The sequence below is a fragment of the Chelmon rostratus genome, chromosome 12, assembly GCF_017976325.1.
Source record: "Chelmon rostratus isolate fCheRos1 chromosome 12, fCheRos1.pri, whole genome shotgun sequence".
NCBI lineage: Eukaryota > Metazoa > Chordata > Actinopteri > Chaetodontiformes > Chaetodontidae > Chelmon > Chelmon rostratus.
In genome coordinates this window covers 13,140,930-13,160,967 of record NC_055669.1, presented here as the reverse complement: position 1 = coordinate 13,160,967, position 20,038 = coordinate 13,140,930, and the positions used below count along the sequence as shown (strand labels likewise).

Here is a 20,038-nt window from a genome sequence, read left to right as displayed (position 1 = left end):
CTTGCACTGAAGGAATCCACATTCCGTACTTTGTAAATGTACATTATTTACCTGAAGACAAACACACTTGTTGCCTGTTTACTCAGATACCCAACACATCTGCATACCTGAATTCCAACATGTAGACTCTGCTGACTGCTGACCTGAGACACACAGACAGGCACACTGTTGCACTCACAGATTGTGGTATCACTTGCAGTGTGATGTGAGTTTATGTAGTCAACATTATTCGGTTAGAAATTTTCCCACACTTTTTTGTTTTTCAAATTTAATTTTCATGAATAAAACTATTGCCTCGCATTGTGTGAGTTTTGTTGTATGTTGGCAGCAAACCAGAGTTATGAGGCAACCATCACGCATTTTTGCTTTCACCGCACTCACTCTTTTTGTCATACAGTTTATGTGGCAGTCATCTGTGGCTGTGTCACGGCATCCAGTAGGCTAGCTGGGCCTAAATCAGACAACAATTCATTCATTGCCACTGTTATATTCACAGGTGGATCCTTGTCCTGGTCATCTTGGTGCAGCAGCTCAATGCAGTAAGACTTTCCTTTTTACATACATATTTGAATTAAAACAAAAATATCAAAATCTAAAAACCTTGTTAATTAATCATTTCAAGAAAAGTAAACTTCAAATAAAATAATATAAATAAACTTGCTGCGCTATATGACCATTGCCAAAAACAGCAACCAATGCTCTTTGTTCCAGATTTTGTTTTCAAGACTTTGGACTTTTTGACTTGCTTTAGAAAGAACTTAAGAGTATGTTTAAATTATTTAGTGGACCAGCTCCTCAATTGGCTACACATGCTTTTAAAATACACAGGTTGAAACACATGTACCTTCCCTAAAATAGCCCTGCACCCTACATAAAACACCAATTTTCTTAAAATGTTCAGTTTCTGTTGAGATTACTTTGGAAAGATGTTGTATTGTGCTGTATTGTCCTAACAGATGTTTCCAATATTTTGTCACCTCATTACCTATGGAGCACACTATTATATCACCTTACAATACACCCTGAGTTACTATCTTATTACAGTAGGTACTGTAGTGCACTGTCAGGTTGTCATGTTTAGTTTTTGTTGTTTAAGGGTGCTCATTTATGTAAATGATGTGGCCAAAACGCTGGAATATAATGCAGTTCATTAAAACATCCTCAAAACTTATCGTACAGTTGCATCAACACTTCTATGGCACATGCTGAGCAACAGGAGTTTCAACTTTTATTGGAATCTTGTGTGAAACTGTAAAGTTTAATTTAAACTTCATTTTTATAAACACTGCTGCTGCTGCTGTACAGTAGCCAGGAATGTAGTTTAGGCCTGTCACAAACAACAATCCATCAGTGCCAAGAAGGTCCTGAACCTGGTGGTCTCAATACACGTTTTGTCACTGTAAATGCATAGCTTGTTCGTGTACACACCTGGGATCTTACATTCTCCCAAACCCAATGTGAATGACACAAACAGATGGTCTATAGTTTGTACTGATTAAGTATTTCCCAGGAAAATTCCTTTACATACTTGATGCACCTGGAAACACTATGCGTTGCTCTCTAAATGTTTAGAATTTTTGTACACATGTAACTTACATTTTCCTGCGCAGTGTATAAGACTGCTTGGAGCTCTTATTGTAAACAAACATGGTATACTACAGCTGGAGCTAGCTTCTGGTGACAAGACCTGCCCCACATGACCTCCTCTTCACCATGTACTGAAACAGAGAGAGAGAAAGAGAGATGTAACAGTTAAGTAATGTTAATATTATATTATGGCATGGAAATTCCAGCATCGGTTTTGTCACATTAGTGTAAGAAACAAACAAACAAAATATAAAAATGCTAGCTGAATACTACAAATATTATCTGGATGGGTAGATAGAAATATTATGTGGCAACATACATGTTCCAAGCTAGCAAGCATATAACACATGTGCTCACACACTGTTGAATGTATACAGCCAAATAACCCCTACCTCTGCGTCACTGTGGAAGGTAAGACATCAACATTTTTTTCTACTACACTGTTCGCACATCTTAATAGCTAGAAACCAGACACATTGTCTAGCATCCAGTCACTGCATAGCATCAAGCTAGTTCACAGAGTGCAACTGTTTCGCTGTTACTGTTGACCTTATACGCTAAACCCCTCCCCAAACCACGGAGTGTCCAATCGTAGCTTAGCAACCGTATCTAGGCACAACAGGTCAGGTGCGCAAGCGATACCGGGAAGAGGATACTGGTATTTCTGAGATTTTAATATATTTTTCCTCCTTACCCAAACCAAACGTTTAACATTTAATCGACGTTCGACATAACGTCACAGTAAAATATTTGAAACGTTAAAAGCAGGGTTATCATTTAGAAGAAGTAACGACTGGACGTAGCCTAACCACAGACTGCAAAACGAGATCTTAATGCTAATTGTTGTTTAGCTGCCACAGTATATTGTGTAGCAGTGGAGACCCGCCAGTGTTTTTACAACTCAGAGTGTTCCCAGTTTGGCTAATGCACTGAATCCCAATGGCATGTCGAAGACATGGCCAACTGTTTTTGTGACTGCTGTGAAAGATAACCACGAATGTTTGGATCAAAAGAGAAAGTGGGCCAACAGATGTGCGGTAGAACTCAATTTGACCAACATAAACTTATCCAAATATTTACTAAGCGTTCAGAAAACTTACTGAATGTTTGTGACTCAGACGTCTCTGCACACACACACATCAGTGGGAATACTTGGCATCCGGAGGTGTGGATTTTCAGCAAGATGTTAGTACATTATGTGAATGATAAAAGAATGCGAGCTTTCTTTCTCATCAAGGTCAAGAGCGCTCATTATTTACCCAAGTTTGTGTGAGAACACTAATTTGTTTAAATCGGCCTTATCGGGAATGTCCAATCCTGCAGGGGAATGTATTCATTCCCATGGCTAATTCTCAGAGCTATAAAATACTCAGCAATGGCAGATATGCCCAGACCACAACCTTATCTGATGTGCCTGCTGATGTCTTCTGACCCCTCCATCACACCCTAAAATGCAGTAATGATCATACTCATTGTCATGTTGCATTTAAGGCCTATGGTTTGTCTCTCTTCATTGTTTCAGGGAGGGATTGAGGACCCATGTCAAGGGAGAGACTGCTCTGTATGTCAGTGTCTTCCTGCCAAAGGTGCACGGGTATGAACTCTTTCTTTTCAAGTTGTTATGCATTGGAAAGTTATTCCTCTTTCAATTATAAGGTTGGTATTTTTAAGATATTAAGCTCTTGAAGATGTTTATATTAATTGTATTTTTCCCCCAAATTACCACATATTCTCTCTCTCAATTAGGATGTCTTACAGGGCCAGTAGTGAAAATTAGGAACCACAAATGATTAGATTTCATGCTTTGACAGGTCCGGTGTTGTACCTAATAGCTTTTTGTATTAAAATGCAGAGAGTAAAGTGAAAAAAGTAAATGAAAAAGCAACACCCAATTTCAATTCACTGGCCACTGATAGAGGTCAATAAAAGTCAAAAAAGTGTTCTTAATTCTAACAGTGTCACTCAAAACAGCAGTCTAAGTTGAGGTTGTATGTAAATGACTTTTCCCTCTGTAGGGTGCTCCAGGGAAGCCGGGCCAGCAAGGCCCCCGGGGACCAATGGGACCATGGGGACGTGAAGGGCTACCTGGAGAGAAAGGCAGGAGGGGAGCAGAGGGATCACATGGCCCAGAGGGGCCCAAAGGAGCCCGTGTTAGTGTGCATGTTCAAGTGCATATTGTGTGTGTGCGCATGTGTTTGTGTGTGTGTTTTATGCCCAAGATAGAAACAGGCAGACAGAAAACCAGACACCGCATGCATCACAATAAGCCTGTATTATTAAACGTATTATAGATAATCTGTTGCCCGTGATAGAGAAAAAGAATGGGTTGGGGTGGGACTGTGGGACTAGCATACAATGAATGAATGGTTCCCATATGTTTTACATTTCAGGGCAAGACTGGTGTTCCTGGTTTTCCTGGTAATGACGGTTCATTAGTGAGTAAACCACTGCTTTTGTAAATTGTATCAACAAAACAGAAAAAGTAACATACAGCTTGCACTGACAATAATAATCCTTTATAGGTGAGTAACCCTTTGAGGGGATTACTCCAACTCTCCAAACACTGTGGGGTTGACATTTTTCTTGCTCATTTTTCCACAATGAATTTAGAATATGTCATTGTTAATAATATCAGACATTGTTTTTCAATTGTGAATATGTCACATGGAATTCCCAGCTATTTAGTATGTACATTTAAGATGCAAAATTGGATTAAATGGTGCAGTGATTTGAGGCATGTGTCTGGTGTGCCCTCTAGTGGACACATTACTGGAGACGTCTTTCTTTCTATGCTTAATGCAGCTGCCTCTTCATTACTGAAGTGTTTGTGTTTGATAAAAGCTCAAGTTGTTCATCTTATCCACTATATAATTATGAAATATTACAGATGCAAATGTAAAGCATGATTTTACTAGCGTCAAAGATGTCATAATTGTGACTTCTCATACTGCAATTGTATTTCATCACCATAACTGTACTATGTTGTTCAGGGCCACCCTGGAGCAGGTGGTGAGCCTGGCTTGCTGGGAGTGGATGGCTGTAATGGGACAAAAGGTCAACCAGGATTCCCTGGTGTTCCTGGGTTGGATGGTCTCCATGGGCCACCAGTGAGTATAACTCCAGTTTGGATATTTCTGTTTCTGCCATTATTCAGTCAGGAGCGTGACCTTCGGATGTCCGTCTTTAGTCTCTCTCTGAAACAGTGGGGTTGTGCAGCACGCAATTTATGTCCAGTGCCAGCATTCAGTGGCAGTGCAGGACGTAATGTGACGCTGAAACAGCACAGACATAAGTAAGGGTGGTGGTTGGACATGTAGGCGAGAGGCATGAGTTTGTGTCCTGTTTCCTACCAGCAGTTTATTAGTTTATTTTAACCATGGTGACCTTTCCATAAACAGCTGTAGTTGTCTAATACAGCAGATGCAATATATAGCTATTGTAAGAATAATCAGTAAACATTATCACTGAATGTTCATAAACATTCTCATTGAACTTAGTTTCACATTTTTGGATGTTAAGTTTCCGTATAAATACTTAAAACTGTATCTGCTCTATTCATTCCATTAGCTATTATGAATTATATGTCTTATGTGAACATTCTCTTCTTTTCAGGGATATCCTGGACCTAAAGGAATTAAAGGAGAACCTTTGTATAGTGCTTTCCTCCCAGGACTTCCTGTAAGTTCCCCTTGACTGGGAAAGCTCAGCTAATGATGGACTGGGCTTTGTCAATGTCAGAACCCTGTTCTGTTTGAACAGTTACCATCATTCACAGTGTCTTTAGACATTCTCCTCTTCAAATCTCATCATTATTTAATTTTATTTTCAAGGGGCAACGTGGAAGAGATGGAGAACTTGGTCTACCCGTATGTTTTCTTTTCTCATTTTAACAGTAAAGCAGTATGGAATTACATTTTAGAAATCACTGCTTGTAGTTAAGTTCACTCAATTTGATGTTCAGTCTCTTTAACGCTGTGTGATTTTTTTCTAACTCAGGGAAGGCAAGGAGGCGTTGGGCCGAAGGGCCCTTCTGGCCCTCCTGGCCCTCCTGGACCTGAGGTGAAGTTTTACCTTTTTAATATAGCTTTTTTTCATGGTTATACTTACGACTGTATGTTGCTGCACATGCACCCTTTGAAGCAATATATTAGAGCACTAATATTCAGGATCCACATTACAAGAAGGAATGCCGTGCTTTGGATGGGTAAAATGTATGTGTGTGATTCCATTTAGGGCTTTGAAGGACCTAAAGGTGCAAGAGGACTGCCAGTGAGTCACCTGCTTCATAGTTTTTGCTAGTGCATGCTGTAAAAGAAAAGCCTTGCGTGCATACACACACATACACATCCACACAAACACAAAGCCTCACTAAACTTTTGGTTGTTGTGTAGGGCGACCCTGGAGGATCACTGGCAGGCGATTATGGTGACGATGTGAGACACCGTTTTGTCCTCTGACAGCTGTGCACTGAGATTTTGCGCTGTGTGTGTGCACATGGGTGAAAGTGTGTGTGTGCGTGTGTTTGTGTGCTTTTGGGTGTGTGTATATGCATGGATGCATCCCACCTAAAACCTCATCCAGTGTCTTAACTGCTATAATTCCACATCCAAGGGTGAGCAAGGCAGACCTGGCCCACAAGGACCAGAAGAAGTAATAGAATTTCCTCCAGACTTTCTCCCACCCAAAGGTGACAAGGTGAGATCTTGGTTGCATTCATGCATGACTGCTGATTTTTAACTCTGTGCTGGAGTTTGTCATTATTTTCTTACTTCTCAGGGGGACCAAGGCCTTCCTGGACCTTGTGGACCAAAGGGCATAATCGTGAGTCTCATCCCTTGTGTTACAATCCAGGTGTGTCTGAAATAAAAAAAAGCATTTAATTTGCATTTTCTTCCTTATCAGGGAAGTAGAGGAGACTACTCCTACGGTCCACAAGTTAAAGGAGAGCAAGGAATCCTTGGTTTTCCTGGAAATCGGGTAGGTGATCTAAATCGGACTGCACCATGCTATTAGACAAACACAGTGCGTACACACGTATTCACCACATTGTTTCCATCTGCAGGGTCCTCCAGGATTTCCTGGTAGAGATGGACCGCCAGGACCTGAGGTACACCTGGGATATGATAAAGCCTTCACTTATGTTACTATACCTAGATATTTTCTTTTTGGTTAAATGCACTGATATATTTTCAGGGTTTGCATGGAGAGACAGGACTTCCAGGTCTCATTGGAAGAACTGGACTAAAGGTGAGCTTAAGCATCACAGGAATCTGCATCACAGTTTGACCAAAATTAAAAGCTCACAGTATGTCCAAAGCCAATTTTCTTAGATAGATAGATAGATAGATAGATAGATAGATAGATAGATAGATAGATAGATAGATAGATAGATAGATAGATAGATAGATAGATACTTTATTAATCTCCAAAGAGAAATTTCCATAAGCATTTATATTTGTATCTATGTTTATTACATAAACATTTATATTGAAAACCTAGGGCTACAGGGAGTGAAATTTGAAAGACTCAATTTGATTGTGATAACATGGATCAGATGTTGGTTGGCATATTTGCAATTCGTTCCCCTTACAATTAGAGGTGTACGTCAAATGCAGGAATAAAGTGAAGAAAAACCATCTGGTCTGCTGCCCTCTGGTGGTCACTCTCTGGGTTGATCTATTTATGGCTATTGTTTCCGTCTCTGTCTTTGTATCCAATAGGGTTACCCAGGAGATGCAGGTCCCCCCGGTCCCCTGCACTATCATAATGGAAGTGATGTCAGAGGTGAGACCACAGCAGTAACTATACTCTACTCACTGATTGAGCAGCATGTGGTCACTGGTAGCACTATCTTAAGGTAGATTTTTCATTTGAGATATGATAATGATATAACTTCCAGAATCAAAGTCTGATTGTTTACAAACTTGGTGTCATAGTTTTGATCAATACAGCTGCAGTATGTTGACAAGTGTTCCTCTCACTGTCACTGTAGAGGTTTTAGACATGCGTGCCAGTGGGGTGCGTGCCTGTGCAATGTGTTGTGTAGCTTTAAATTGTGATCGACTTGAATTATGTCAGTTACAACAGATTCAAAAAAAGCATGAAAATGTATAGAAGATATGACCTATGGAAACGTCTCAAACCACTCCTGCGGCATATATATATATATATATATATATATATATATATATATATATATATATATACATGTGTATATATATATATATACATATATATATATATATACGTGTGTGTGTGTATATATATATATATATATAATTAGCAGTCATATTTTCATCAAAATATGGCTAAATACACAAATACACTGCCTTTTGTAGAATATCTCTTGAAATGAAGAAGACACTACTTTGCTTGTAAATTGATGGCTAAGATTCCTCATGTTGAGTTAGTAGACAACTGACTGACTATTTCAATGTTCTGTGTCTGTATGGCTCAGGTGCTAAAGGTGACCGTGGGTATCCTGGAACACCCGGACTCCCAGGTGACCCTGGTTTAAGGGGCATGCATGGACCTCCTGGCCCACCAGGGTTAACAATCCCAGGTAAGAGTTCAGACTTTGTCTCTAGTCTCTAAATTTCAGATTACCCCTGACTTTATATCACTGAGTGTATCACCCACTGTGGTCAGGATTTGATCTATTCCTTTGCCCTGTCCTCCACCACTCTTATTGGCAATCATTACTTGGCTATAGGACGACGAGGCCTTGACCCAAAATTGTCCTGTTTTAAATCAGATTTCTGTGTTTTGATAGTGAGAAAATCTCAGTCTTGATCCAACCTTTCACATCATCTCTCACACCTTCATAGTGGAGCCTGGTCTGCCTGGTCCACGAGGGCACCCTGGTCCCAAAGGCTACAAGGGAGAGCCAGGGTATGGCGACATTACAATCGGTCCGTTTCCTGGACCAAAAGGATCTAAAGGACACCGCGGACCTAAAGGTGCCAAAGGCCTCCCAGGTCCTCCAGGTATAGTAGTAATTCCTTCTTATTAAACACAAATATTTTTCCTGTATGTTAATGTATGTATGTATGTATGTCCTGTTAGTTAATATCACAAATGTAATTTTATTGTTTGAATAATTGTAAGCTTGTATGTATTTTTCTACATGTTTATTTGAATGTGGATTAACCCTCTGGCCTGTGTGTGTGTGTGTGTTTGTGTGTGTGTGTGGCATGCTTGGCGCAATTGGATCAGGATGTGGAGGTGAGTTTTCAGTTACTTCAGATTAAAGAAGTCCCCTAATTTCAATACTCAACATTGCATGAAAACTACTTGCAGTTTTTAACTTATATTGGGCAATTATATTGTGGCTGCTTGATCCACAGATTACTACTGTGAGCCTGGTTTCCCAGGGGACCCTGGTGATGTAGGACCCAAAGGATCTCCTGGAAACAAAGGACTTAAAGGAATTAAAGGTGATCTGTGTCTACTGACCTCTGATGAATTCTAAAAACATCCTGTTTGTATATAGCACTATACATGCACAGGATGATTTATACTTACACTACACTATACAAATTTGGAATTTTCTATAGTGTAATTTTAGCATGTTTGGGTGGTTGAGTGTATATAGTACAATGTGGACGTGTTGCATCTTAGTCATACATCTTTGCCATCTGTGTGTCTCCTACAGGTTGTCCAGGGGAATGTAGATGTCGGACTGGTGGTCAAGGCCCCCCTGGACCACCTGGTTATACAGGAGCTCCAGGGTTACCTGGACCTCAAGGGCTTAAGGGAGACCCAGGACTGAAAGGAGATGAGGGTCCAAGAGGGCCAGACGTAAGGACAGCAGGACTCCAACTATGTTATTAAATGCAATTTTCTAAAGCATGTTTAAAAGTCTGTTCTTTGTTATAGCCACAGAAACAGAGTTTTGTATTTGATTTGTGTTTTCTTGCAGGGCTTTCAAGGAATTCCTGGTTTAAAAGGACAGAAGGGTCAAAAAGGTGACTCTTTTGTAGTAGGTGTTAAAGGTGAGCACCAAAGGGAAACCAATACAACTCACAGCATTGTTATACGAGCAAAGTGTTGTCTTATAGGTGTTTTAGATAATTGCAAACATTGGCTGTAAAGAGGATGGGACAATTCAGACTGTATTAATGTTTTATATTTACCAAGCGTCACAGTAAGTCTGTTCAGTACAACAGTAGCTTGAACTTTGAGCTTTTTGTCAAATAAGAAATTAAAGATCTCTGTTTTACTGTATATATACCCATACCAAGAGTTATTAAACATTTATAGTATTTGTTTTGGTTGCTGAAAGGTGCCAAGGGTAACCAAGGAGTCCCTGGACACCCTGGTCCTCCTGGACCAACTAGTAGGCCAGGACGGGATGGCCCCCCTGGCCCTGCAGGAGATCCTGGGCCACCGGTGAGTGTGTACATTTGAAGAACTGAATGTAATTTATTGGACAGATGTAATGATTAATCTTTTAATTGTACCAGGTTAATTACGCTGTGTGTGTAGAAATGTTCCACTTCACTAAACTCTATTCTGGTCCAGAGGTTTTGATAGCATGTGAGGTTTTTTGCAGGGTACTGGATATGTAGGATCACCTGGTCCCAAAGGGCACCCTGGTGTTACTGGACCCAAAGGGATTCCAGGGCTTGCAGGCCCCCCAGGTCCTGGTTTTCCAGGCTCAAAGGGGTTACCTGGACCGAAAGGAAACCAGGGACGTCCTGGCCACCCAGGAACTCCTGGACGAACAGGCCCTCCAGGTCAGATTCTAGGTTAAATTCAGGGTTCTCAGTTGGTGTTAATACCCTCCATCCCACATTAAGGCAGATACCATAGGCTCAAAAAACATGTTGTATTTGTGTCACCAGGGGAAACTGAGCCATGTTGTGATGACGAGATTGGATCACCTGGTCCTAAGGGTGAGCCAGGGTTACCAGGTAAGTCTTAGAGGTATGACACATATCTGTGTCATATGGCACTGTAAATGATTATTGATCTGATTTTTCTAAAGTTTGGAAAAAATTAATGTCCATCCACTGTCAGAGTTACATAAAATTGGCCAGATACTACTACAAGTGATGCATTTGTAAACTGTTAGCAAAATTCGTCATACATACTAAGCCATGTGTCATGAAATAAACATGGTTTATGACCCTTGAAACATTGTCGGCCCATGTTGTAAGTCAACCTTAATATTTCTTTTGCCCCTTGTAGGGTTTCCAGGTGCGCCTGGAAGAGATGGTCTCCCGGGACCTCAGGGACATCAAGGCCCTAAAGGCATGAAAGGAGATGATGCTGTAACTGGAGGGATTGGACTGGCAGGTAATGACTCTCTAAAATGTTGTAAGATTAAAATGAGGCACAAAGATCTTTTTCATTAGAGGGCACAGGTTCAAGTTTGTGTACCATCAAGCATCCACACTGTAGGAAAGTCGTCAGTTAATAATGAATCAATTTTACAATTAGGAGGGTTAATATGCTTATAGATCTCTCTCATTTGTAAAAGGACCTCCAGGTATTAATGGGGAGCCAGGTGACCCTGGTCCCAGTGGAATTAGTCTGGATGGCCCTCAAGGCCTTCCTGGGTTACCGGGACACCCAGGCAGAAAGGGTGCCCCAGGGGATGTCTTTTCTGACAGCCCGGGTGCTCCAGGCCCACCTGGACTCCCTGGGACTGTTGGGCCAAGCGGACCTCGTGGCATTCCTGGAAGCCCAGGGTCTCCAGGTAAGTTTCATCTATATTGAGGTGAACACACCCAAAAATAATCATGACTTAGGCTCTAGATAATGTAGCCTGTATCACAGAAAACAGCTACAGTGTACTTTCCATTCTTTACTGTACGTTGGAATTGGTTGACGATCGATGCCTCTGAATTACAGGTGCACAAGGCCGACCAGGAAGACCAGGACATAAAGGGGAGCCAGGACACAGTGGTGACCCTGGGGCCACTGGTCCCCCAGGCCCACCCTGTACTTCATGTGACCTGAAAGGAATTGCAGGTCCTCCAGGACCTCCAGGAAACCCTGGATGGAGGGGCGTACCAGGTGAATACATAGTAGCATTAAATACAATGATCCTTCCTGTCATTCTGAATGTCCTTAAAAATGTTGTTAAGATTAATTCCAGAGTATGTTCATGAACATTTTGCTGTGCACTGAATTTTATAATTTTGCACAGGCTACATTGGTCAGAAGGGTTCTAAGGGAGATATAGGTCCACCTGGTCGTGGACAAAGGGGTCCACAAGGTTTTCCTGGCCCTCCCGGTTTGCCGGGCCCAGCTGGGCCGAGAGGCACCCCTGGCCCTTCAGGAGATCCTGGAATAGACGGCTGGCCGGGACAGAAAGGTGAAAAACTGGCTCTGAAAAAGGTTTATACATGATCCCCACGTTACTCACCACCAGCAGTGGTGTCAATGAGAATTGCCAAAAAAAAGGCTACACACAAATCTCGTCTGCATTTTATCTTACATTTACATTTATAGGTTTATATCTCTAGACTAGTCTGTCCTAATTTAAATGAAACTTCCCTTTAAATTTATCTAGGTGAAAACGGCTACCCTGGCAGGGCTGGGGCCAGAGGTTTACCAGGTCGTCCTGGACCTCCGGGACCCAGAGGTAAACAGGGAGAGAGGGGCTTTAATGGTCGCCCAGGTGAAACAGGATACCCAGGAATTCCTGGTAATAAAGGTGAGTCTCTGTATACATACTATGTGTCTGAAAATATCAGAGGTGTCTCATGCCCTTTACCTTTTTTTATTCAGATTCATGTGTGGCATAGCAAAACACATTTTATGTGAGAATGTTAAATATTATAAGGATTATTTTGTTGTAATACACAAAACATTATATTCAGAAATTATGAATGCAGACTTAAATCAATAATTCAAAATGGTTAACCTAGAAATATAGCATGAATAACTTGGTCTTGACAAAAGTGTCCACAGTAGTTCTATTAGAGAAAACACAGCTACACTAGTGGCTACACAGCTACAACACTACATAAGGATGAATTGAGGACGGCAGAAAGATAAGACAGAATACTTGGTCTCCTGTTAAGGTTATTGGATTGCACTTTCAGTGTACTTTATGAATCAGATTGTCAAGCATGTCATCTGAAGTCTGTGGTCCATCCAGGTTTATCTGGTCTACCAGGAATTCCAGGACCGCCAAGCATCACAAATGTAACAAAAGGCCCAACAGGACTGTCAGGAAGGAAGGGGCAACCAGGACCACAAGGACTTGCAGGCAACGCAGCTGTCACTTATACACCTTTTTAAACAAGCTATTTTTTAATTCCCAGCCACTTCACTATAGAGACATACTATAGAGTGTGATAAACAGTACAGGGTTTCATCGTTTTTTTTTTTTTGCTTTGACCCTTACAGGCTCAAAGGGCCCAAGGGGAGTGCCGGGTGATTCAGGGCCTGATGGCCGGCCTGGTCTTCCAGGGTTTAAAGGCAGCACTGGTTCTCCAGGCAGGGGGGGAATACCAGGACCTCCTGGGTACCCTGGAATCAAGGGTTTCCCTGGTTCAAGGGGATATATTGGACATGTTGGAGATTCGGTACAAAATGGACCTAATTTATTGTCTTCATAATTTTAGAAACAGCTGTCTCAATCTGGATCAGTTTTTAATATTTGCCCAGTAGATACCCAAATGCAGTCACAAATAGCTGCCACTTGAGACACATGGTGCAGCATATAATTTCTCAGTAGTCTGTAATGCACACACACTGCTGTGTGAGGACTGTGGCGTGGATTAAGTTTAAGGCTAGTCCTAGTTTGCTTATTGCTTATTGCTCATCTACCCTTAAATCAATGAATTTGTGGCTTTACTGTATGCAATTTACTATATGACAGTCTCAGAAGTGATGTTAAATACTTTGAATGTGTTTTTGTCTGGTAAAGGGAGATCCAGGGTCTACAGGATATCCAGGCAACCCAGGTTTACCAGGAGTGCATGGGTTAAAGGGTGAGTCAGAGAAGAGAGAGGTTATTTGTTGTAGCTGAATCTCACATAGCATTTTAAGTCAAATGAATGTTTATTCAACAGGATGTGAATCCACAGCAGATTGAATCATTAACGGTTTTGTTTGGTTTATAAAAACAATTAGACATGTTCGCATAATACATACGTCTGTTTCAGGTGAGCCAGGACCATCTTATGGACAACCTGGTCAACCTGGACCCAAAGGATTGCGAGGCGAGGATGGACCCAGTGGTGAGTTAGGAGAATGCCACACTGAATGGAAGACCAACTTTGACATTACTTCAAATGATGAGGAGGAACTAGGGCCCTAGATATAATTAAATCTATATACGGTAAGTAGATACATAACTGGAAATACATTTCTGTCCACATAATAATTCCCTCAAGCACCCAGAGGAAGGCCAGGACATCCAGGTGACCCAGGACCCCGTGGAAGACCAGGACAGCCGGGACAACCAGGCATTAATGGTGAACCAGGGAGACAAGGAGGATCAGGTGATTTCTAGAAAAGATTTAAATGAGAGTGCTAGTGACCAGGATAATTCACTTTAATATGAATGTACATAAAGTAAAAAAATATCAGCTGAAGTTTTCGACTAGCTTTAAAGTTAAATCAGAGTTAGAATTTTAAGTATAGATGTTGGTTTGACTCTTTTTTAACCTGTGTGTCGCTACAGGCTTCCCTGGGCCTCGTGGCCCATCAGGTCGTCCAGGTGCCCCAGGTATTCCAGGTGATCATGGAGGTTTGGGACCACCAGGCCCACCTGGCTCACATGGGCCCCCAGGTACTCATGTAATGTCAGATTTTAATGCCATCACTGGATAGGCATATATACACATTGTGAATGTTTACTGTGTTATTGGTATTGGCCTGCATTGGTTATCACTTGGCTTGAAGTCAGTGTCAAAGGGGTTGTAAAATGTTGCTGCCAATAATAAGTCAGAAATGCAAATGATTAGATGGAGACAAATTAATAGTGAATGGTGTGCTTATTTTCTGATGTTGAAAGTTTCAGGAGCTTGCTGGAGCCACCCCAAAGAACTATTCTAATGCTGCATTGTAAATTTATGTTAGGCCCCCGTGGAGCACCAGGTCTGGATGGACTAGATGGACTTCGAGGTCCAAAAGGAATAAAAGGAGCAAGTGGTAAGAGGGATACAAAAAAGTTAATCCTCATTTTGAATATAGTTTGGCAATTGTGTCTTTCATAGTGTTGCTGTTGGAATAGATTTTTTGTTCATATACAACATCTTTGTCTATTTTAGACCTTAAACAGAAATGTTGATATTTAGTTTCAGCTCAACTATGTTTAAATCACCCAGAAAAAGTGCAAAAGCTAAAATAAATTTTGTCATTTCTCAATACACATCATAACATAATATGTTATGATATTTTACTCAGTACTTAAGTGTACTTATTTATCTTTTCAAGGCATCGATATCCCTGGCCCTCCTGGACCAGATGGTTTTCCTGGAGCCAAAGGTCTCAGGGGCCACCCAGGGCCTCCAGGAGCCATCTATCCTGGCCCTAAAGGTCAGCCGGGCCCACCTGGCAACACAGGTATAAAATCTGTTATCATCAAAAGTGCGTCTGCTGCATCTGTCTCTGATGGCGAAGGAGAAATTAACAGTTGAGGACAAATGCTTTGAGTTGTAATCAACATTTTCAACCCAGTTTGGAATACAATTAGGTCATTTTGAGTTAGTGTCTCTTCACAGCAGCCCCAGTGTAAGTCACGTAAAAAAGACAGAGGGATTGTTTCTTACGATGCAATAGTCTGTTATGGTCACTCAGATTGTATAGAGTTTTTGTTCTCATTTTATTGCACTGTTTTTCACTATCCTTTTGTTGAATGTGGTTACTATTCAATTCCTATATGCAGTATATGCTCTTTGATGAGATGTTAAACTTCTCTGGATTTCTTCCCTCAGGTCTTCCTGGTTTCCCAGGCGAACCTGGTTACCCTGGCAGAGAATGCCATACACCTTTCCCAGGACCTGACGGAGATATAGGGTATGGAGGACGTCCAGGACCCCCAGGTGTGTTTGTGTGTGTGCCTAGTTCTGTTCATCTGTTTCTCTGTGTTTGTCTTTGTGTAGCCACATTCAGGAACAAACATTTTTATTCACATAGCCATGCTTAACGGTGGGTATCTTTGCCTTTTATTGGCCCACAACTGGATTTTGTGTTTTTTAGGTCCTCCTGGACAACCAGGTCCTCCAGGCGGCAGCATTTTATACAAAGGAGACCCAGGCCCAGTTGGTCTCCCTGGGTTACCAGGTCGTAAGGGAAGTAAGGGCCTCCCAGGACCTCCTGGATCTCAGAGCTACCCAGGCTATGCAGGACCAAAAGGTACATTACAGTGCAAGATTGCTTCCATGAGTACTTAAAGTGTTGCAATCCACTGGAATGCACTCTAAATGTTGTTTCACTTTGACAGGTGAGAGAGGTCCTGCTGGTCCCAGCGGATATCCAGGACCCAAAGGCCAGAGAGGTGTCCCTGGGGGTGTTGGCCGCAAGGGTGTAACTGGCCCACCCGGAGACATAGGTGGGTGCACATAGTTTTATTCGCGTTTTGCCTTTAGTGTTGACAGTACAAAGTGACGTGTGTGTGTGTACAAATTTTACCTAATTTTGTCAAGTGTACTATATTTTTCCAGGTGCCAAAGGTGCTCCTGGTGATTCCATCAGTGGAATCCCAGGGGTGTTTCTCATCGGGCTTCCAGGACCACCTGGTTTCCCAGGACCTGTGGGAATCCCTGGCGATGTGGGTCCTCCTGGGACTCCAGGACGTAAAGGCAAGAGAGTCTAATGTGTTCTCTGTGTATACACATACATAAATGCATACATTATTATACATATGCATACACAGAGTGTGATATATTCCCTGTGTATGCATATGTGCATGGTTATTTTTTCAAATCATTCACTGTTGTCTCTGTGTGTCTATGTGTGTATATTTGCCCTTGTTTGTGACAGGAGAGAAGGGTCCTGCAGGGATTGTGGGCCCCCCTGGACCCCCAGGTCCTGCTGGTCATAATGGTCCTGCTGGAGACCCAGGAGATGTTGGTCAACAAGGATTTACCGGAGCTCAAGGTGAATAACTGATGCAGTCGTGTAACAATCCCAGTCTCTATACTGTTCAATTCAGGTTTAGGAAGGTAGAACGGCAATCTGTTGTGTGCAAGAAACCCCACAGGACCGATACCTGCCAGAGCTGTCCTGAAACGAGACACTGAGTTTATGTAGAAAGGTCCAGATAACTGACAGTTGGCATTAAATGTATTAAATGTAATTTCATGTGTCCTTCATCTCTTCCTCACCCCGCTCCATGTCACCCACTCACCACATGTTCAACCTCTCCATCCCCCAGGTATTCCAGGTCCACCTGGAGATCCAGGTCCACCAGGCCATAGGGGGGCGTTGACGTCAGGCTACCTTCTGGTTGTCCACAGCCAGTCAGTTGAGGTGCCACGGTGCCCTGAAGGCAGCAGTCAGCTTTGGGTGGGCTACAGTCTTGTCTACTTGGAGGGACAAGAAAAGGCTCACACTCAAGATCTGGGTAAGGGTCTGCATAAAATGATATGTTTGTTGGTGTTTTGAAAGTAGTTTATCCATCAGTGCATGAGTTTATAGGGTTAATTCTTTCCTTCCTGTTTCTCTTTTACCTCCTCCACCTGTAGGTCAGGCTGGCTCCTGCCTCCCTGTTTTCTCCACCATGCCTTTCTCCTACTGCAACAAAGCCGCCTGTTACTACTCTAGTCGCAATGACAAATCCTATTGGCTCTCCACCACCGCTCCCATTCCCATGATGCCACTCTTTGGCCAGGAGATTATCTCCCACATCAGCCGCTGTGTGGTGTGCGAGACAGTTTCGCCCGCAGTGGCGTTTCACAGCCAGGATCACACGGTCCCTGCATGCCCACCTGGCTGGAGGAGTCTGTGGACGGGATACTCTTTCCTCCTGGTGAGAGTGATTAAAAAGTTTGATTGTGTGTATGAAAGAAAAAAAGCTATCGACTTACCCAACTTCCGCCTTTTTCCCTTCAGCACACAGGGGCAGGTGATGAAGGCGGTGGCCAGTCTCTGGCTTCTTCTGGTAGCTGCCTTAAGGATTTCCGGACTCACCCCTTTATAGAGTGCCAGGGTGCGCGTGGTTCCTGTCACTACTTTGCCAACCTCTACAGCTTTTGGCTGACTACTATTAGTCAGACAGAGCAGTTTATCGTCCCGAGACCTGGCACCATCAAGGCAGCCGACCGCCAGCGCAGCAAGGCCAGTCAGTGTCATGTTTGCCTCAGACAAAAATAAAGGACTCCTTGTCGCTTTTAGTTGTAACCTTTAACCCTTTTAAGATATTTGGTTTTTAGTTGTAATTAGTACTCAGGGTTATAACAGATATATTGTATTTAATTACAAAAAAAGCTTTGCAATTTATACACTGTTACCTTTGTCTGAGCAACTTTTTTATGAAATCTTGCTGTCACTATCTTTTTTTGTCATTATTTTAAAAGAGGTGCTATTTCTGTGAATGAATGATGAAAATGTTTGATGGTTGATCATCTTGCTGCTGTACCTTCAGATTTTGTAATAATCCACCTTTTCAGACTAGTGTTGAAATCCTAACTAAGTCATCTTCTAGGAAGAATATTCAGAAGGCCGCTTCTTCCTCATCTAAGTCGCGCTCCTCAATTAAAATGTTTTTAAAAAACACCACGAGTCATTCAGAGTTCATTAGCTAGTGCATTTTGAAAGAACAAAAGCCTACATGCAAAAATCCCAAGACAGGAAAATGAATCATTTTAACAGTATACAGTTTTCCATAGCGGGTTTCAAGTTCATATTTATTTATTTCTCTCAACAGAACCCAAGTGACAATCAGAATACAGTACTTTTTTCCTCAAACATGTTTTTTCCTTTTCTTTTTTATAACGCAAAACAAGAGAACACTCAGTGCAATAAGACAGAGGACTCTGACAGTGCGGTGCTCTCTCTACCTTTTCACAGTGCACGTTTATACACACAAAAAGATTGTACATCATCATTATTACATTTCCAACCTTCACCCCCAACGTCACGGATAGGGCAAAGTGAATGTCTTAAAACAATCATTTTTAAAGATTCAACTTGCATACAGTGTAGCTTGACACACACACACACACACCCACACACGCGCACACACTCACACACACACACACACACACACACACACAGCTCTCTCCCTCACACACACATACAGGTACACACAGGGACCTCTGTAGCATTGATTCTCACCAAAGAAGGGGTACTGCGCTTGCACTCCACTCTGAGGGCTAGCTCATTCGCCAAACCCAAACTATTTTGGCAATGTCAACATTGCATTTTAATGTGCTAAAGAGAACCAATTTTGATGGTGTAAGTAGGAGGTTGAGGTAGAGGGAGAGAGCAGGGGGAGAGGGACATGTATGTAATCAGCCTGATTAAATGTAATGAAAATGATTGGTAGTGCAGGTTTTTTTTTTTGTTTTTTTTATGAAGCCTCAAAGATTTGTAGGCCCTTGTGCAACCCCTGTCTGCTTGACTGGGTAGAGCTGTAGCCATGTTATAGGTCCTTAAATGATTTGATCTCTAAAACGGTTGCCAGCCAATTGAATTGGGAATATTGTCAGAGACAACCAATCACAGATGACTGCATGTCACACACAGCCAGCCTCCTGAGGCTTTACCTCCCCGCCAACAAATTAAAACTTGCATGGCACAGCTACCGTCAACATTTTCAAAAATATATATATAAGCATAATCTTGAAAGTTATTTCTTAAGCAAGTGCATATGGCTATTATAATCTGCAGTAAAATTAAGAAATGTTCTAAAAGCTCAGGTGTTGATTGTACGGGCTGGTCGTTGGCATCAAGTATTTACACTGTGTCGTGGTGCTTGCAGTGTGCATGGCAAAGTAAGGGCGCCGGTACTCGCCAGCTATTGCCACCAATCCCATTTCAAATAACCAACCGTCCAAAGTGCAACCACACCCATATCTCGCTTTAACAGGCTTTGGCTGGTTTTGGAAATTATACTGTTAATAATGTATGTTCTAATTTACTACCTCCCCAACCCACCCTCATAGTGTATCTTAGAATACAGCAGAAACATTTCACACTTTTCTCCTTCCTCTACAACATGCCAGCCAACAGGTTTTCCTATAAAACGATTAAACCGCTTCAAAAGGCTTTGACGTAGTGACTACACAGCTTCTTACTGTAATATACAAACTGAAGCACACCAAGTTTCCTGTTTCTGTTCTAGGACCAACTGTTGTACATTCTAGAACATAGTGGACCAGGCATGGAGGGCGCTGGAATCTAAAGCACGTTGACGTTAACTCCTCAACTTACGATACAACAGTGAAAATGTAAAGTATATATAGACAGAATTGAATAGTCCATTCATTTTAGTGCTTTTGAGCACAAACAAAAAGAGTTGGGCATAAGAAAATTATGCTAC

The 20,038-nt window shown here is 42.0% G+C and overlaps 1 protein-coding gene across 1 annotated transcript; it reads left to right on the top strand.

Moving 5' to 3' along the window:
* Nucleotides 1-2,800: 2,800 nt before the first annotated feature.
* Nucleotides 2,801-17,868, top strand: LOC121614881 (collagen alpha-4(IV) chain-like). The gene is made up of 38 exons (XM_041948971.1): nt 2,801-2,824; nt 3,110-3,181; nt 3,603-3,737; nt 4,578-4,694; nt 5,200-5,265; nt 5,584-5,646; nt 6,199-6,282; nt 6,364-6,408; nt 6,490-6,564; nt 6,650-6,694; nt 7,308-7,371; nt 8,045-8,149; nt 8,415-8,573; nt 8,934-9,023; nt 9,242-9,387; nt 9,509-9,581; nt 9,872-9,978; nt 10,158-10,325; nt 10,434-10,515; nt 10,780-10,887; nt 11,072-11,290; nt 11,446-11,610; nt 11,744-11,934; nt 12,110-12,253; nt 12,952-13,130; nt 13,475-13,511; nt 13,713-13,787; nt 13,944-14,051; nt 14,234-14,341; nt 14,989-15,117; nt 15,440-15,596; nt 15,754-15,909; nt 15,998-16,105; nt 16,218-16,349; nt 16,540-16,653; nt 16,931-17,119; nt 17,241-17,524; nt 17,608-17,868. Exons 1-38 carry the CDS (start codon nt 2,801-2,803, stop codon nt 17,866-17,868), a joined length of 4,584 nt encoding a protein of 1,527 aa, XP_041804905.1.
* Nucleotides 17,869-20,038: the final 2,170 nt, after the last annotated feature.

What these genes read in the sequence shown, in the direction of transcription:
- LOC121614881 (XM_041948971.1), top strand. Translation starts at nt 2,801, where the DNA reads ATGCGAGCTTTCTTTCTCATCAAG. An exon ending in AGGGAGACAAGGAGGATCAG is followed by an intron (nt 14,052 to 14,233) that starts GTGATTTCTAGA and finishes GTGTCGCTACAG; the next exon opens with GCTTCCCTGGGCCTCGTGGC. An exon ending in AGGCTATGCAGGACCAAAAG is followed by an intron (nt 15,910 to 15,997) that starts GTACATTACAGT and finishes TCACTTTGACAG; the next exon opens with GTGAGAGAGGTCCTGCTGGT.